The following is a 19992-nucleotide window of genomic DNA, read 5'->3' on the forward strand; positions in this document are numbered from 1 at the left end:
CAGCTGGACGCTTAGAGGCCTCAATAATGACATCCAATAACCACAGCAGATGTTGGTGGGAGAAGAGGATCGGAAGAAAACAAATCCTAATTCCTGCAGCTGTTTATGTCAACATGGCCACATATTCATACAGATGCATTAAAGGCTGTGTGCTAATATGCCAAGCCTTTACACAGGCAAGTATTAATGGCGGATCGGAGTAAACTAGTTAAACACTCGACCAAGCCGCCCCGCATTGTGTGTCGCATGGTCATTTCTAACAGCAGAGCATGGAGACTGATTACAGATGAATGAGAGGGAGGGAGAAAGACAGTGTGTAGGCACTTTTCATCAATAAAGAATGAAGCAATTAAGCTAATCTCAGACCGAAGGTGCCCTTTCTCCCCCAGACGAGCCCTTCATGGAAACTAACAACCGGACTCCGTGGAACGTCTTTTCCTCCCCAATCTAAACGTCTCCGACTGTGAAGATTATAGGCAGGGCTTCTTCTAAACACCAGAGAATAAAATTGTTGACATTGTTAGTTAACTGACCAGTAAGATGCCCATCTAAACTTTTGCCTAGTTTTGAAGCAAGCAAACTCAGAGGCAATGCACATTTCAGTTAAGTAGATTTTGATGTACAGTGACTGTGAGGTTCATTTATTATAACCTCACTTTCCTGTATTGTCAGATGTTCTTTGAAAATCTTTATGTGTCAGTTGCAGAGAAATACTCTGATTGCACCGTCTTTAGATTATGAGCTATAGGACTAAGGTTTGGTGCTTAGGTGCTCAGTAATCAGCCAAACTGAGTCAGAGTGAAACCGAAGACAAAATGTTTTGATGAAAATCAGATCAAGCAAAAAGATAAAGAAAACAGATTACCTCTCATCTCAGACAGAAGTACTGGAAAAAAATGTTCATATCATCTTTTAATGTCAACTTCAAGGATCATTTATAAACCAGTGTTTTCAATAAAACTTTTGTGATGTTATTCCTTTACACTAAACCAAATCTTGTTCATGTCTCAAGAATACTACGAAATTATTTGAGCCCCCTAAGATTAGGCCACTGAGTGGTTTTTAAATGCTGTTATGACTTAACTGGAAGACTAAATACAGATTCATTAGTACTCTTGTTGTTGGCCAGATATAGGACAACTAAAAAGTACTAGGCCTGATTTTTATCATTATTACCTTTAATTTCACCAGTAAAATGCCATTGAAATTAAAAATAATCTCTTTAACAAGAGACTATGTGGCCAAGACTGGCAACACACAGAGTTTACATAACATTCGCAACAAAACAAAACATAAAGTTTAAGCAAAAAAAAAAAAAAGCAATTACTGCCCGAAGGATAGAATTAAGTATTCACAAGAGGCCTGTATAAAGTTTGATGTTAAATCTGATTGCGATGCTGTGGCATCCCCTTAAAAAGGCTATTCAGTTTCAATAACCTTCAGTGTGACTGAATTAAAACAGTTCTGCAAAGAGAAACTGGCCAGACTTTCTCCCCAGAGCTATAAGGTTGTTTTTTTCAAAAGGTTTTGTTGGCTCTGTGGTTTTATTTAACAGTTGTCAGACAGGAAAGAGGGTTGTGAGAGACAAGAGGCAAAGGTCATCAGGTCGGGACTCAAACCTGTGACCGCCACGACGATGATTTACTCCTCAATACATACACTTTAACCCCGAAACAGCTTTCAAATCAATGAAAGCATTATTGAAAACAGTGTATTTTATACTTTGCTTGAAAAGTATAAAAGGTTGTTTCATAATCTGAAACTTTGTGACAAGGTAGCAAAAAAAGAAATTTGTAGGTGAGATTTAATAATGGATTTTTCCTTCACATTATAAAGTTGTCTAAAACTGTCTTGTGACTGAAAGCTGAATAATTTACTGAAAATTCATTTCTACACTCATTTAATTGAATGCAGTGCCACCCCTCCCCCACCTGTTGCTGCACACTGCTAGACAGCTGTCTGGCAAAAGGCAACCACGTTCCTCCACCCATAAAATAGAGACAAACTCTTCTGATCATGAGAAATACTGACAGGCACTGTGTGGAAATCCCCTGTCTTAAAGAAATGATGCATTATAAATGTAGTTGACAAGCTACAAGCACAATTTTATTTCGCAGCTGACTGCAGGCTCGCTACCTGAGCAGATCGCCTGAATAAATGAACACCTAATAAGTTGAGCCCTCACAAACTTCTTAATTATTTGGACCACAGCAACCCACAAATAGCTAAAATCCACAAATACTTGAGACCCATCTAAGAAAGACTTTGAACTTTTTATTTAAATAGTTCAAACACCAAATATACCTTAATGTGCATTTATGTTCACAGTGGAAACCGTCTTTGCACTACTGGAGAAGCTTATATGTGCAGTCTGTCTTATCTCCGCTATTGTAGGTAGAGCTAATGAGTACTGAGCCACGAGAACCAGGGGGCCTCTGCACCAGCTTGTCCTGCTGATGGAATGGAATAATTAAAATATTGCAGATAAAATTCAAATTTACTGAACAGGAAAAAAAAAAAGAAGCAGATTTCATTTTCACTTTTAATCATGAATTTATTTTTTGCTTATGTCATAGTGAAGTTGTTACCAAGCATTTTTCCTTCATCGACATCAATCCACATTCTGCTGCCACCAGAACAAATTGTTTCGGTCCTCTTGCCAACTGCATCTTGCAAATCTCAGCAATATATTAATCCACAAAATCTGATCACTTTCTAATGCTTTGGCCCTTTAACATGCATGTACATCTCATTTAGATCGTTGACTAGAGGTGACAAAATCCTGGGCTTAAGGAGACTTAAGACTTAAGGACTCTAACGCTCGTAAGCCCACCAGAGCCACTGTTTGTACTTTTGACCCACAGTTATTTAGAGTTGTGGACCAATTGGACTCTAGGCTGTAAAGCTAAAATTAAAACCAGGATTGCTTGCCACTATGCACAGACACAAACTACAGCCTCAAAGCTCAACAGTGAAACTATGAAACCTTGAGCGGTAACAAGATGTTTGCTCTTAAATATCAAGTCCGTCACTCTGAAGGAGACTCGATTGTCTGAGTCTTTACCCAGTCGATCTTGGCCAGTAGCACTCAAGAATGATTGGTTGCCTTTTGGCAAACACCAGGTGAGTCTACACCAGCAGCAACTCTACACTTCCTCTAACCTTTAGGTGGGCAAACACAGCTCCCATTAAACACTGCTTCACCACAGCCAGACTTAAAACTCTACCTTCTACCAGAACCATGGTTCTGGCCAACTGGCTTATTTGTACCATTTACCTGTGTGACTGTGTGTGATTATGCATTGATGTCTGACAATCTGAGACTCAAGACAAGTTGTACTCGAGCAAAGTAATAAGGTCCAACTGCGGGTCATAAAATCAGGGACTGAAGACACGTCAACTGGAGAAGACAAACGCTTCATAGCCCACAAGCATGCACCGTTCAATTCCCATTTCCTTCTTGCTCCTCTGTATTTTTGTTCTCTCTAATTACCCCTCCAATCTAGCGCTCTCTCTTTCTCTTCCATCTTCTCGCCCTTTCCAGAAGGTCCTTCCCTAAACCCCAGAGAGAGGGGGAGGAGCCCGGGATGGCGAGGACGCGCTGGTAATCCGTGCAGTGACCCAGGTCAATTCAATTATCCTGTTTTCTTTCACTGCGCGACGTGTGTGCCCATTTCACAGCCAACTCCCTTAATGCGCCCAGGATTAGCTTCTCTTACTTTTAATAATCTACCTATTGACGCCTTGGGCCCACAACATGCACACAGACGCACAAACACACATAGGTAACTTTATGATGTATAAGTTTTGGAGAAGAAGAACTCGCTAAGCAGTTCTGCAAGGCCTAGGATCAAGGAAGAAATCTCAAAATAAATATGCATTCACCACTGTGTTTGTGTGCACATTTTCTCGTCTGTGTAAGTGGGAGGGTGGCTTAAATAAACTGCAGTAAAGAAAGGATTGTATTATCCATCTGCATTTACCCAGGCTTCACCTCACACCTTCAAGATCTGAGATAATCATCTTAGGCCTGACACGTTAGTGTATAAGCTCACTAATCACAATGCCGGAGGAGAGAGAGAGAGAGAGAGAGAAAAAAAAGAGGTCAATTTGTACAAACTGTGCAAAGAGATGATTTTCTCTAAGTTTCTGATGAAGCACTACAGGATGCTGCACGTGAGTTCAGCAGAACTAAACAGCAGAAGTTCAGTTACTTCCAGCTACTGACCAGTTGGTTAAACAGCCTTAAAGATAAATTAGATTTTGCCACAGTTAGGTGTTGAGACGACAGTTTCACCCAATTATCTACCCTAATCTTGTAACCTCACCAGACAGTCGGCAATTACATTCAAAGAAAACAAACTTATAGTCCACAAGATTAAAAAAAAAAAAAGGAAAATTCTAGCGGCGCCTCCTCGAAGTCATCAAATCGGCGCCCCACACCCGGAGATAAAAAGCTTTTCTCGACCTTCATTCATCCTTTCTAGTCCTTTCCGCTCAATGTTGAGACCTTTAACTGTTAATCTGAGCACACGATTAGCCACTAAACACCTGGTTTGTTTCGCCTATTGCTTAAATCACTTTTCTAAAAATAGAAAGATGCTCCACTCCAGTTAATTCTCGGAAGTCGGGTCTCGTAATAAACTTATATAGCTGTCTCGGCTGCAGGTTAGAAAAGCAGGACTTGCTAGTGACCAAACTACCTGTAACCAACACAAGCTATCAAAATGTGTGCAGTCATACACTGTAGCAAAATGTTCGACCATAGAAATTTGCCAGTAATATGTATGTGACTGATTTAATTTATGCACCAAAACTGGACCATTTTGAGCTTGGCCTGCCAGTCACACACTCAAAAATATCATTCTTTTCTCATCAGTGAAGGCACCATACACGTTAGCACTGCTGGATTGAAATAACAACACTCTGCAGTGTGGAAGCTGAAGTTGAAGATGTAAAGTAGAAAATTTCAGCGTTGCCTGCAAAAGGATATTTTAAATTTTTTTAAATTACACCGGGACATGGTACTTTTGTCAAATTGGCAAAGGGACAAACTGACCTCTTCTGCAGCTAAAAGGGAATCTCTGTTTTAGTTTTGTAATCTTTCGGCCTCTGTTTGCATTTGTTCAGAAAATAAAGTTCAAACTATTTTACCAAAGTTTTACATGAGTAAACCTAGTTTTACAGTAGCTGCTCTCTGTCAGAAGCAGCGACAGAAAGACTTTGTCTCCTACTATAAAAAAGTATTTGACCAGTCATGGTTGAAAAGCAATAAAATAATATTTTGACTATTTATTTTTTAATGTCTTGGATAGAGGATTTGAAATCAGCTAAAATCAATACCAGTAAGCCGGAGATTAAACCCGAGACTGGAAGTCAGTCACAAGTCTCACAAACTGAAGGAAGTGGGAAGAGTTTATGTTGGCTTTGGCCAGAAACCAACTACATTGGATTGTAAGGAAAAAGTTAAGAAACCTCTGATTTTCTAAGGCAGAGCTCTGATTTCAGTGTCATTTAAATTTAATTTTCAACCTGTAGCTTGAATATATTTAATTCCAACATTACAGCTGGTGCACACTGACCGTTGGAGGAAGGCTTGGTCTTACCTGGGATGTCCTGGCCGTTGTAGTTCCAACCAGTGACAGCTAGCATGGAGGGCAGAGGCGATCCAGGCCTACTGTCCCTGTCTCTGTCCCTGTCCCTCTGCCGATCCCAGGTTCTTTCAGACTGCTGGGTGATATGTCTGACTGTGTCCTTGTTCTTCCGGTTCTTCCTCCGCCCGGACCCTGATAGGGGCTGCCAGGGCCCTTCGGCACCTCCACCACCAGCTCCCCCTGCCCCTTGTTCTACTTGGCTTTGGGTTGACCCCTTGGGAGTGTCCCTTGGATGAGAAGAGGAGGCAGGGGAAACCTGTTCTTCTTTGACATTGACCGGCCGATAGTCATGAGGCCAGGCGGGTTGAGAGTCATGGCATGCTTCCTCCTGGCTCTCATGGCTCTTAGGGGGTTCTTGGTCCTCCTTCCCATACGTGCTGCCTCCCTCATGGCAGCTGGCAATGGCTGAATCTCCGGAGGAGTTGGCTGGACTAGTTCGGCGTGCCAGCCAGGGAGAGGTGCTGCGACCAGAAATGATGGACGCCAAAGCTTCAGAGGCTATACCTACTATCCCACCCCCTCGTCCCAAACTAGCTCCTGGAACACCCCCGGCTCCAGCTAAACTGACCCCTCCTCCATTCCCGGAGACTCCACCTCCTCCTCCTAAACCTGCGGCAACAGCTCCCATTTCAAAGTCAGCCAGCTCATCGGCCATCTCCGAGCGGATGCTGATGTCAAGAGCAGCCTTGATGAAGCTGTGGCAGGCCTGGACGATGTCCGTCATCTGCAGGTAGCTGGCGGCCGACATGACCTCGATCACGTTCTTACTGGTAAGGGCAAGGTGCGCTGAGTACATGAAATCCAAGATGGCTTTGAAGCCGGTCGCCGTCACAATATCGAGGTGCGTAACAGTAGTCTGATGGGGAGGCTCGGCTCCTTTTTTAACCTGCGGGATGACAAACGGACCCCTTTCACTTTTTATTGTAATGAGAAAGTGACGGAAAAGTAAACATATACTCTCCCTGAATTGCTTTAGAAAATGCAGTCCCTCACCTGGCAGTAAAGAGTCTTGAAGTAGCGTGAGGAGCCCAGAAGGACGTTCTTATGGGCCTTGAAGATCTTTCCATCCACGATGACACAGGCATCACAGAGGATGCCATGCTGCCTCTGTTCATTGAGCTCTCTGAGGAGCTGACGGTAGTGAGATGAGATCTCCATGTCCTCCTTCCTGTTGTTCATCTGTGTAGCTGAACAAAAGCCTCTCCTCAAAACATCTGCATGAAGATAAAAGGAGACATACGAGCATTAAGCAAAGGATCTGGTGTGCCTCGAAATATTTTCTGTTTCACAAATTCTACAAGAGGACGTATCGAAAGTGTACATCAGCAGAAATGCATAGTATGGAAGTAAATGGATCTAAGACTTTTAGGGTATTTATGGAGAAGGAAACAAGATTTGTAAAATAATGCATTTCTTCAAAAAAAACTGCATCAAAATCAATAAAATATCAGTACTGGACTGATATTAATTGATATTTTGGTCATTTATATGCACTCATACAGTGTTAACACATACGGTGCTGATGATGTCCCCGCCCTCCACTAACGCCACTTCTTTCAGTAGTTTGTATCCAGATTTAGCAGTTTTGTAGCTGACAAGAAGGTGAGTGATTGGTCAAGGGTCATTCTTCCATGTTTTATTCATGGCTTTATGTCATGGAGATAAAAACACCAACTGCTAAAGTAAAATCTTTTTGGTTCAGTAAACATCTGTACCAACAGATATTCAAATGTGGACACAACAGCAGCACAATATGTTGAACTGCAATCGTCATTGCATCACCAATGTTTGCAATATGACTTTTTTCCATGCACTATGTAATGGGGTATTATATTTTAAATGAAATGCATACAAATTTGGGATACCGGTGATATATTTAGTCTGTTGGTCAGACTTACTGATTTTATTACCCACGCCCAATGTGCATTTTTCGTGTTCAGATGGAAAGATATTTAAATTCAGTACATTCGTATAGTTTATAGTTTTAGGTGAAACCTAGATGGTTTTCTTTTTATGCAAAATAAGAGGAGGAAGATAATTTAACTGAGGTAGTCTCTAAAGATGAGGATATGCGAGTGCAATGACTGTGACATAAAAACAAAGACATCAATAGAAACCACATCTCCACCACTTGAGTTTGATGTCTAAAAAAAGCCTGGGATCGAATAATCAAATATCTCTGTTTATGAAGTGCTTCTGACAGGTGTGTGTGTGTGTGTGTGTGTGTGTGTGTGTGTGTGTGTGTGTGTGTGTGTGTGTGTGTGTGTGTGTGTGCGTGTGCGTGTGTGTGTATGAGAGTGTGAAACAGAGTGCATACACTGATTAGAAATGCCAGTTAAAAAGTGAAGCATACACGCAAAAGCATTTCTGAGGAAAAAGAAAGACGTTTCGTACAGACTGCATTACAATTAATTTCATCAATAAAAAAAATGTCTAAGTTGTTTCTTTAATCTCGTTTTGACACAAAACCTGCTGTGTGCACTCCTGAACCTTCACATTAATGTTTCTGTTGTCCAACATCTCAATGTTGGACAACAGAACCTTTGTGTCCTTGCTTCAGTCTGAGCAACAAACACAAACGCTTTATGCCTGGAAAAAGAGAAAACGGACCCGTAATGATTTAGGTCCTTAATTTGCAGAGGTGCTTAACGGTCAGAGAACAGATGATGAAGAAAAAAATGCCAGGAAAAAAAAAACACTCATAAAAGACTGCAAAAAGGGGGACAAAGAAAGATGTGAACATCACCACGTCAACCCATGCAGAAGGTGGCAGAAAAGTACGTAAATCCCAGCAAAGGCAAACCTGCGCACACGTTCTCAGAGGTGAAAACAGACACACACACACACACACACACACACGCACACCCACATACACACATTCACGCACACACATCAAGGTAGTGCATTAGCTGGAGCATTAGCAGCCGCCGCTCCCGCTCTTGTCTCAGCGAGGGCTAAATCGCGCGGACGCAGGGTGTTACCAAACGCAGCAGTGATTTGTTTTGGGAACGCTACAGCTGTCAGCTCTCATGGGCCGTTCTGAGAGATGACAGCTCGGGCTGGCCAAGGTGACAGCAGCGTTTGCTCGGGGGCCGGCACACTTCAGGTCATGTTTAGCAAAGCTCTGCTCAACCTGATGGCTTGTAAGATCAGATAAATCCACATTGTCTCCCACGTCCACTTGGACAAACACACCTCCCATGAACAGCAGTGGACACGCCGACCGAGCGATTGTGACAGCAGCTGAAGTCTTCTCTATCAATGCATGAAACCTTTCGCTTTGATTGGTGATTCTTGAAGTTACAGGAGAATAAAAAAAAGAAAGAAAAAGGAAAGTTTGATGTGAGTGCAGAAAAACAGCGTTCCTGAGAGGCTCAAAAGGCAGGTTTTGACGCAAACATTTTTTTTTTTTATCCTAGGGCTCACATATTTCTTTGAAAAAATAAAAATATAAAAAAAATCTGGCTAACCTTGAGATATTCTTTCTTTTCTGTATTGCTCTGACAGAGGTATTGAGAGTCTTCACCTCTCACCTTTGGAGACAAACCGAGAGGCTTTAAAGAGACTGTGGTTGTGCTTGTCCTCTCTCAGGGCCACTTGTGCATTCAACTGCAAAGTCTGCTGTATATGTGAGCTACATTAAACACAAAAGAAATCACTTATTCAAAAGAAGTCACTGATTCACACAGACATATTCCTCCTTTTTTTCCTCATTTTTTTATGGTCAAAATTAATGGTGTAGCCAAAGGTCAGTGTGCATCACAGAAGATTATGCATCTAGACTAATCATTTAGGTCCACCCAACCAGTCCATTTCTCAGTATTACTCTTAAAATCTCAAATCAATAGTGGAAATCTCTTAAAGAAAGCAAGGGCTAATCATAGCTAAATGAAAAATGTTTTTAAAGAAACTCAAGTATTCTGTCAACCAGGTAAAAAACAAAAACAAAAAGAGTATCAGGTGAGAAACTAATTTATAAAATCCTTGTTTCCACACAAACACTACCATTTAAGTCAACTGAATTTAATCTGAAGCCTCCAAAAGCACCCAAAAAAATTTGTATGAAAGAATTTATCTGAGGTAATCAGGGTTGCAGTCTCTCTTAATGTGAAAATTTCTCTTTTTCATTGACAATGGTACCATCAATGTTCAAGGTTTTCGTAGGTTAGTGGGGGGGGGGGGGGAGACATTTGAAGAGTTTAATTCTGACGTTGGAAAAGTCAGTGTTCTTTTTAACTTATTTTTTGACATTTCTAAGCAAGTATTACAAATATCTTTTCGCAAAGAACTTCATTTCAGAAAATAATAACCCAGTCCAAGCTAAGAAAGCTGCTTTATAAGATGTAATGTTAAAAATGTGTGCATTTGAAAACATACCTTTTAACACTTTTTGATTTACATTACTGCCATATTTCCTGTTTTTGTTTGTCTGAAATGATTAATGGAGAGTGAAAACATCCATCTGCAGTACACGGTAATCTAAAGGGTGATTGTTTTTGTCATTTCGGGGGACTTTGATTTGTCTTTTTGTTTTGTCATAACTGCAGCCACACGTAGTATTCTATACAAACCTTTACTTTTCACTTTGTGATGTTGCTTCAGGTTCTAACCTGACTTCTTTTGCAAAGTGGTGATTAAATTTTGCTAGGCAGCTATGTTGCAGGCTTAAATAAGACAAAAACACACAAAAACCTATTCTCCTAACAAATTCATAGATTTGTAAAATAAGGTAAAAGAGTCTTACTGTCTATTTAATACATTACTATTATGATTGGGCTCCATTGATAAAGACTTACACCCCTCCACATTCGTAGTGCTAAATGTGGTTGACGTTTAGCCCCGTCTTCTGTTTAATTTAGTAAATAGCTACTTGTCCGCTCATTTGTTTTCCCTGTTAAAAATAGTCCACAAATTATTGCCGTTGCTTCTTTCTCGTCCGCCATGTTTGTTTACCCTGAACTTGCATTCAATCCCAAGAAGTTTTGCCATATTTCCTTTTGGAATCCCATCTAAATTTTCATGAGTGAAATCTGCCTGTGTGTGGCATGTTATCTCTGAAATGTGACTGGACACCATACACTGTAGGACCAAACCTGTAATACAAAACTTATACAATCTACGATGGTTTTAACGTCAAGTGTGTGGAGTCTCTCAGGTTCTGAAAATCGGCAGGCATTAAACCTCCAGTCCAAGATGGCCAAGTGATCACTGTGAGACTTTAAGATGAGAACAATCAAGAAACCTGTAAAGTTAAAATGGGGATCAAACCCAGTACCACCAAGGATTACCTAACAAAGTGCACAGGAAACATATATATCACTTAAAGATCAGGGCCTGGTGTCCTGCATCACATGCATCTGCTTCAGCTCACCTGAGCCAATAATTAGCAGGACTCCTTGGAATCTGACTGCATGCTGAGTAGCTCGGTCAGTCATTTAATTCAGGTGTGTTGGACTACGGATGAATCTAATAGTAAAGGGGAACTGGAGTTTGAAACCTCTTATTTAAACCAATAAGGGAGCACAACCAGGTCTTAAACACAGAAGAAACTTTTTTCATAAACATTATCTTTAGTAGAGATGGTAATACAGATTTCTCAAGGCGCAGACAAATACTCCAGTCAATGATCCAATGTTATGTTTGTGTGAATTTGAGCACCCATGTTCAATGGTGCCTCAGATTTCACAAAATGCAGCGATCAGCAGAGGGCAACTCAACAGCAGGGACCTGAGAGAGAAAGCCAAGGAGATTTAATCAGATTTATTGCTTCAGCAGACTAAGAGCCAGACTGAATTAGAAGTTAGGTTGAGAAGAGGAGCTTTAATGGGGCATGCTTTGACCTCTAAACTCTTTGCTTCCCTAATTGGCTCGTTTAATTTCAGCGTATCCAATTCCCTCCAGTCAGAAACCCCTTTTGCAGAGGGACCCATCCCAAGCTCCCCCCCATTATACGATACATAAACACCCATCCAGTCCTTTCTCCTTTTCAAAAACTTCATCTTAACCCATGAGCTACAGAACCAAAGCCTGCACCTTTCACCAGTACAGCCTTGATTCAAAGTGGAAATGTACACTTGACACAAGATGGAAAAGTAAGGTAAAATGAACTTGTCAAACAATCAGCTATGGAGAGGGAGAGAGAGGCAGAGATATTTATGTCTAAAGCATTAGCAGTCTCACCAAGGTTACAGAAACTAAAGCCTGCTTTCAGCATGTCACACAGCACAAAAAAGCTTTTCATCCCTCCATGAAATCTTAGTGCTAACAAAAAAAAAAAAAAGTAAGGAGGAAGTCATCAGGAGGCAAACTGACAGTCTGCGGTGCTTATTTGTGGTCAGAAACGACTGTTTTAGTACAGAATGCCACCAGAGTTCCCTAAAACCTTGCGATACCAAATCAAAAGTGACCGCCCTCCTTTAACTCCTCCTTTTCCAAATACACAGAACCAAGATGATATTCTCCCTCAAACAGGCAACACAGAGTCCCCACCTTCAAACACAAGCTAGAGCTAAAAACATCCACATTCGCACGCTTAACAGAGCCGTCATGGCATCGCTAGCTGTTTGTCCTGGTCACATCACGGCAAAGTCACTTTAGGCCCCGGACACAGAGACAGCTAAAGAGATGAGACGTGTGATGGAGCGAGAGAATGGGGCTCCATCCTTCCTGCGTTTCCTTTTAATGCAGCCTGTCCCTCCGAGCCACTTCTCTGCCTCCTTGACCGCACAGGACCGAGGGGAGACGGAGCACAAGGTCCTTCTGGATCAAATACGAAGCGGTACTTTGTTTGATAGGAAGGCTTTCGGAGTCGTGTAAACCTAAGCTTTCAGAAGGTGATCTCACACTGTGCTCGTTGTTAATGTCACAGCACTCAAGCCTCTTTTAAATGGGATTTTAAATAAATTTGGCAATGAAAACTCACTTAAGGCACAGTGATTCTTCTGTATCTGTTAGCTGGGTCTGTACTAATCAATAGGTACAACGTTTAATTTCTCTTTTCCAAGGAGTTAATAGGCAGTAAGTACTCGAGCTTTTGTTATATTAGTTGTTTTTTTTTCTAAAAAAAAGAACATTCTTAAAGCCCATGTCAAACAGGGCCTAAAGTAACACTTACCACAATCATTAGGATTCAGGATGCAGTTTATGGAAAAGCAACTGGTCAAATCCATTCCAAGCATTCCCATTTAGATGCTGGTCATTTTGTTCCTTTGACATTTTGTACTTTTGATCATTTCATGTTTCATTCCTTGGGCTATGAAAAGGAGCCTTCTTCCAGGGAGCATGTTGTACTGACCATGCTTCAATTTGTACTCACCTCAGGGAGATTTTCTACAGCTGATTATTTAAAGTAAATGTGGCTATGTGGATCCAGTGATGGCATGTACCAGCTCAGAGCTATTTAGGTTGGAGCGGTGTTCTCAATCTTAAAAAAAAATAATAATAATGATCTGCCAGAAAAATGAATCATAACCAGAAGCAACTGAAAAAGGGGTGGAATGCAAAATCTTCACAAAATGTTATGCAGTTATGTTTATTTAGTTAACTACCAAGAGAAATCGACTGTTTCGCTACAAGGTAAAGCACAAGGGCATGGAATGGTTTGTCTAACCACTTCATGGTTTGGCTCTAGTGTGTCTTCAGTGATCAGATCATGTCCTGGTGGCTCTTAAAGCAGGTATGAACATGATCAAAATGCACTGAAGACATTTTCCTTCAGACCACCTTCGAAGGCAGCCTGGGACACTTGCATCACTTTGGTTTGGCAGCCTTAATGAAATCCTTCCTGGGACACATTGTGGAAACGCCCACTGAACTGACTCTCCTCGAGCAGAAGAATTACCTGCACAGCTCTTTACCAAAATCAGTGCAGATGCCAACTATTAGACAAATAAACAGCTACCTGGAAGAATGTAAAAGAAAAAATAAAATTTTAAAAAGAAAGCTGTAGGCAAAAGTTTCACTCATCACTCTCAGGTTGTTGATATCAAGATATTGCATAAATCATGTATTAATTTATCATGTCAGCTAGAAATAAAATTGATTCATGCACTGTCCAAAGTCCTTCTATTTAAAATGAACAGGAACTTTTATGCAGCTTAACGTGCATTAACAAATAACGGTGTGCATGCAATTTATTGTTTTTCTACAAGACGTGCTGATTTACACAAATATGCTTATAAAGTGTTTGCAGGTGAAACACCGACACAATACAGATGAAACAGCAATGTTGATTAATAACATAGCTGAAGTTACTGAATGAATATGTGCTCTTACATAAACATCAGAGGATCAAGCATTAACTGTGATCTGATCACTGGATGGTTTTTATTTGTCAGGTGTAAATGGTCGTTGCTATTTTTTTCATTATTATTATTTATAACAGGATGAGCCAAAATGGACGTTAATGCCACATCTGGTTGGCTTGAAACCACTGCAATAAAATTCACTTTATTAATTAATTTCACACATAAAAAGTTAGCCTTTTTACAAATTTTGTCCCCAGGACTAATATTTGAAAATACATTTTAGATGTTTTGAAAAGTGTCTGCTTTTAAGGTAAACATGTTACTGCTCACGTACGATTTTCACAAGTCTCATTTGTTCTTACCTACACTAATTGTTATGAATGGTGACAATGACAGCAGAGGTGAGTAGTCATTTGGGAAACATTCAAGCAGTGGTAGAGTCCATAGACTCTGCGAGCTAAAAGACGCATTTAAAAGGTGGTGAGCAAACACTTGCTGATTTAACAGGAACTGATTTGTCAAAAGCCTATAATAGCCTCAGTGGTCCACTAGAGACTACAACATGGCAATGAACTTTCCCCAATCTGAGTCAGAAAATACAATAGTTTGAGATCGCTCTTTTTACAAGACAGGGACATGACATGGAGGGATCTGTTTTTGGCCAAGGCAAGACCCACAATTATGTAGTTTAGAGCCCACAAACCCAGAGTGTAGATTAAATTAAAAACAAAGATAGACAATTTCTAAAAAGCTGCCCTGCAAACTCAAGTCAACACATATCAAACTGCATCAAACCTGTGATGGAAAGGCTGTATAAATGCAGAATTTCTTCTAAAAGGAAGTTTATTTAAAGAAAGTTTTTCAGCGATGTCATGGTCTCAGAACAACTGAAACTGTTACAAGGGTGGAAAGTTATTTTGATGAAACACTCAAATAATTGTCAGAGTGACAAAGTGAGGGAGTTATTTCTGATTGTATTAAGCACGGGGTCACACATCTCTAACCCTCCCCCACCTGTTGTTGTGCTATGCTGCTCTGTGAGCTGAGAAAGGGTGGTACATGTTTTCATTGGTTACAAGAAAAACAAATTAAGTTGGTTGTACATTGGAGTGCACTAAAACACTGTTGCTGGTAAAAGTTACAGAAACATTATTTTGAATGTTGTATAAATATGAAGTATTATACACATAAGGAGTAGGTATAATTGGATTTATGTTTTAAAATAAAAGCAGTTAGACGATGTTATAGATTTTTATACATTTAGTAAGTAAATGCATAGTAAGTACCACATTATGTTAATCCAATTCAATATACAGCAACATTCTTACGACACATTTGTTCAGTTTAACATGATGTTACTTCATCTCACAGCTCAAATTGTTTTAAAAAAGCACTAGCCCTGGACTACACTGAATCTAGCATTTTCAGGTATTAAAAACGTGAGTAGTTAATCTAATTCTCCATAAAAAAATCTGTCTGACTTATGATGGAATGATTTATTTTAGCTGGAAAAGTGCAATAAAATCTGGTTTTAAGAATATGAGGGCAAAGGGAGGTGAAGGTAAGGTAGAATAGTTAGGAGCTTATGTTGTCAAATAGCTTCATCTTCATGCCCAAGATTTAAAAATTATAAAGTAGGATTTAAAAAAAAAATAAAAAATCAACATCTTTCATTTTTAGTATATTTTGAAGTCTTAGATACAGCAGCAAATTACAAAAGAATATTGAACTAAACAAGAAAAGAGAGTTTGGCTGAGGGCAGCCAAACTCTCTTTTTTAAGGGACTTATTTTACTTTCCCAAAGTAAAATAAGTCCCTTAACTTCAACAAGTCACTTTTATTAGACCTCATACTGTTCGCCTATTATTTTCAATACAAAGTCGAATAAATGATGGAAAACACACTGATGTTCGCCAAGTACGAGCACAGTGGTTGCCCTTGAACTGCTGCTATGAACGCAGGATGAGTATTCAGAGAGAAGGAGCAAGGTGAGGAGTCACAAGTGAGAAAAGAATAAAACCTCAGGGAGATAAAGACGAGCAGAAAACACACGAGCGCAATCAGATGCAGGAGGGACAGAGTGAAACTGGGGAAGACAGGAAGAGAGGAGAGAGTGAGTCAGGGAGCCAATATTTTTTTAAACAGCTTTGCTTCCACTCAACTGGGCATCAAGGCCATTATCCCGGGGTTAATCCCCAATCCGACGGAGCTGGCAGCCTTCCGGGACAAGCCAGGGTGGCAGTCCATCAACAAGGCAGGCGCGGACAAAAATAACACACACTCAAGCGCATGCACATGACAGACACAGGCAGGCATGCAAGCTGCAATTAGAGCAAAACAACCCAAAAAGCTATTAGATGTAAATGGCTTGTTTTTTTTTTTTTTTTTTTAGATGCTTTGTCGTCTTATTTTCTGTTCAAAATAAACTATTGTTCACGTCTGTCTCTGACTTTTTTTTTTTTTTTAAATATCTCCCTGCACGGTTTTGTGTTGTCAGTCTCCCTTGCTTCTTTTATCACACACCCTCCATCTGTCCAGCCTCCTGAACGGCTCCAATCATGCCCACATTTTGCAGCTCCACCTCTACATCACTCTCCCTTTTTCCCTGTCCTCTCTCTGTTACCCTGGACAGTGTCCAAGGAGGCAAGGTGGAAGAAGAGATTGACTCAAAGAAGGATAGCCATGTCATGTGGAGAGGGACCAAAGAGGATCTAAGAGGCTTTGAGAGACTTAACACTATTCCCTTCATCCCCTGCTCCGCCCTCCTAGGGTCTTACCCCGCACCCGCTGTCCCTGAAACAATACCTCCGCCCCTCCTCATTTACACCTGAGGATGTCGGCACAGTTGGGTTTTCATCACGCAAACATTCATTGGACTTCGAGAAAGCTCTCTCTCTCTCTCTACAAACAGGTCCGCCCCAGCTTATGACACCAATGTGTCACTTCTGTAGCGCTGTGTCTTCTCACCTTCAGCCACACAGGTGTTAAACCTATAGTGATCTAATGGAAATCCAGGATGGAAAGGGATCATCCCAGAGTGACCAGAAAGGAGGTGTGACATTGCTGTAGATGTCGTTCAGGCCAGAGTTTTGCCTCACCTTTGGTTTCCTGAAGCCGCTCACAAACTACTAGCGAGGGCTCCCCCCACCCCCGAGAGTGGTGAAACTGCATCCTACCATCTCTCAGACGTCATTGGCTCTGCATTTTCTTTCTTTGCGCTCGTGGAAGAGTGCGGGAGTGCATATAAATGTGTGGTTTCTGGGCTATCTTTCTCTCTAGGCCCCCTAAGCCTGCTACGTCTCCCGTGGTAACTCCCTGCCTGACGACCCGGGGCTTAGCCTAAATTCTCTCTCTATTAAAAGCTGTGAAACGCAAATAATGAAACATCTCATTACCACTGTCGGAGAACCCAAAATGAAAGGAGGGGGCGAGAGGGAGAGTAAGAGAGAGGGGAATAACGATAAAACAACCAGAGAGGGCTGTAGGTGAGAGGATGGGGATAAATGAGCTGCAGCAGAAAATAAAGGAGCAGAACCAGGGGAGGGAAGAAGAGAGGATGCAAGGATGGGACCAGGTAGCCTCTCAGTGAGTCTTCTGTTTGATGCATGTTGCCGTTGCACTGAACATATACATGAGTTACCAGCAGTGCAGAGACAGAGCTGGAGTCCTGATGGAGGATGGCAGTCACTCGGGTTTATCTATTCCCCACTTCAATTCTAAAACACCTCATTAGCTTTCCATTGCTATTATGAATGATCAGATGCAATGCGTTTCTGCTTATCTGTGTAAGGGTTATTAGTTGCTCCTTCATATTTCTCCTCGCTCGGTCCAGGGAGAAAAAAAAGACAGGACATCGCTCTGACTGTCTTAATTGTTTTTAAGAATAATTTGTAGAAATACATAGAAAAAACAGTTGGCTTTTCAACAGAATCTGATTAGCTTCATCTCAATCAGTGATCAGCTTATCAAATAAAAACATAGCACAATTCCTGAGCACTACCAAACTGTGTTTAACACTCTTAGGGGTGCAGGTCGTTACTGAGTGAATAAGACTCAAATTTAGTTATTTTCTCCCTTAGTAAAGAATTTTAAAATAAAGTCAGAAGGTGCAAAGATATGTAGAAAGCTACTGAGAAGGAAACTGTATTTTCTACATGTCCTGCTGGCGGTTCATTTAGGCTCTGAGGGAGCAATAATTGAATATATGAATAGTTGCTGTTTTAACCTTTGAAGCTCTCAATCTCTGTCAGGAACCATGATGAACAAATGCTACTTATGGAAGTTGTGCCAACTGTAAGCATAAGATCATGTTGAACATTTTAGATCAAAGCTAGATAAAAACTGAAGATCAGATATTATCCATAAAATCATAATCCATGTAGCTCCAATAAGCCATAGACCTAACTCTTTTCATTATAGATTATTGTTTCCACATACAAACAAACAAAAAAAACAAACCCAGAATTTTAGCATTTCTAGTAAGAGGAGGCTGATGGCGTCGAAGGGGAAAGGATCATGTGACAACACTACATCACTTCATGATGTCTTCAGCTGCAAAACCCCCATTTGAATCATTGCAACAGATTCATCGACTGATGGTCCAGCCTCTGCTAACTTAAAATGAAGTCATGGTAAAGGGAGTTTTAAGGCATGATGTAGTAAAATACCAGGTTGAGTTCATGACTTCAAGTCATGAACTATATATATATATATATAAGTATATATATATATATATATATATATATATATATATATAGAGGAATCAAAATTATAGCCACACAACATACAGAATTGCAACACACTAGAACTTACAAAATTAGGTAACAACTTTACGATGAGGAAAAAGAAAGACAGATCACAGCTAGGAACATGTTGGATCATTATTATCGTGGCATAATTCAGAAACACTATCACAATTAAATATTTTTCTGATGTAGTGTAGTTGGATTTAAAATACTTGACAATGAAGAAAGATAAATGGACATACTCTATGGTTCAGGATTATGATGTGTGTTTAAAAGTAAGGCAGGTATGAATAGATCAGTTGCTCTGGAGCCAATTTATGTTCATCACAGCTTGCGAGGCAGCGATGCTACACAGCACCGCTTTTGAACAAACACAACAAAAACCTGCACGTCTTATGTCCCCTAAAGTACATCAAATCAATTTATGAAATATTTTTGCCATCCACATGTGAAAAAGTGTAGGCTTGAAATTCCCTTAGAGATGTTCTTTCCTGTTTGACAAATTTCAACTTTGTCTTCTAAAAGCACACACACACACACACAAAAAAAAGGCTTTTGTCGTTAAAAGTAACAATAAAAAGTCTGCGGACAGGCACAGAACTTTAGCACCTTCCCCATTTTTCCTCCCCTCTTCCAGAGAGCTACTCGGCGTCTCTGTGCGTGCCTTGTGTGTCGGCAAGTGTGTGCGGACGTCCAGAGCCTCTTGTAGGTCTCATCACAAAACCTGTCACAGCAAAAAAGCAACCTGTCACGACTCAGCCAGACACGACTGTACATGACTGTACCACAAAGAACACAAGCAGCCTGTTCCCAAGCTGTTAAAACAGTCACCAGCTCCAAAGGTCTCAGACAAAGAAACACACACACTGCAAGAGAGAGAGAGAGAGGGAGAGAGAGAGAAAGACTAAACAGTACAGAGAAAGGTTGGAGAAAGAAAATAAAAAGGTGACAGAGTGTGTAAATAAATAAAAAAAGATCATATGGTACAAAAATACCAGTCCTCTGGGAATAAATGTCTGAAGCGTCTGATGACTGAGAGCTAATTGTTGTTTGTTAAAATGTGCGGCTTCTGAATGACTGAACGATGGTGACTCACTGCTGGTGGCCAGTCGCTCTCTGGTGCCGAGGCGGGTGTCCGGGGAGTGCGTGTGTGTGTGTGTGTGTGTGTGTGTGTGTGCATGCAGGGGTAACTTAGTGTGACTGTCACTCTGTCAGACAGCAAACAGAGGCAGCTCTCTCAAATCCACACTGAGCACCAGATTACAATGAACTCATGCACAGAGGGAAGCAAAGAACCAGAGGCTTAAGTGTACACTCGCAAGTTCAACAGGCACGCCCTGCGTCCAC

At 40.8% G+C, this 19992-nt stretch overlaps 1 protein-coding gene across 2 annotated transcripts in view; it reads right to left on the bottom strand.

Annotated features, from left to right (window-relative positions):
• Positions 1 to 19992, bottom strand: part of zbtb46 (zinc finger and BTB domain containing 46) — an 87863-nt gene that overhangs the window by 54712 nt on the left and 13159 nt on the right. For both annotated transcript variants that reach the window (XM_014998360.2, XM_088007288.1), the window contains exons 2-3: positions 6648 to 6868; positions 5607 to 6540 (exon numbers count right to left, since the gene is read on the bottom strand). In XM_014998360.2, coding sequence (XP_014853846.1) covers positions 5607 to 6540; positions 6648 to 6833 — 1120 coding nt within the window. In that variant the 5' untranslated portion in view covers positions 6834 to 6868. The remainder of the gene's footprint in view (positions 1 to 5606; positions 6541 to 6647; positions 6869 to 19992) is intronic.

Source organism: Poecilia mexicana, unplaced genomic scaffold (assembly GCF_051168715.1).
Source record: "Poecilia mexicana isolate PSO_F unplaced genomic scaffold, ASM5116871v1 scaffold_7, whole genome shotgun sequence".
NCBI lineage: Eukaryota > Metazoa > Chordata > Actinopteri > Cyprinodontiformes > Poeciliidae > Poecilia > Poecilia mexicana.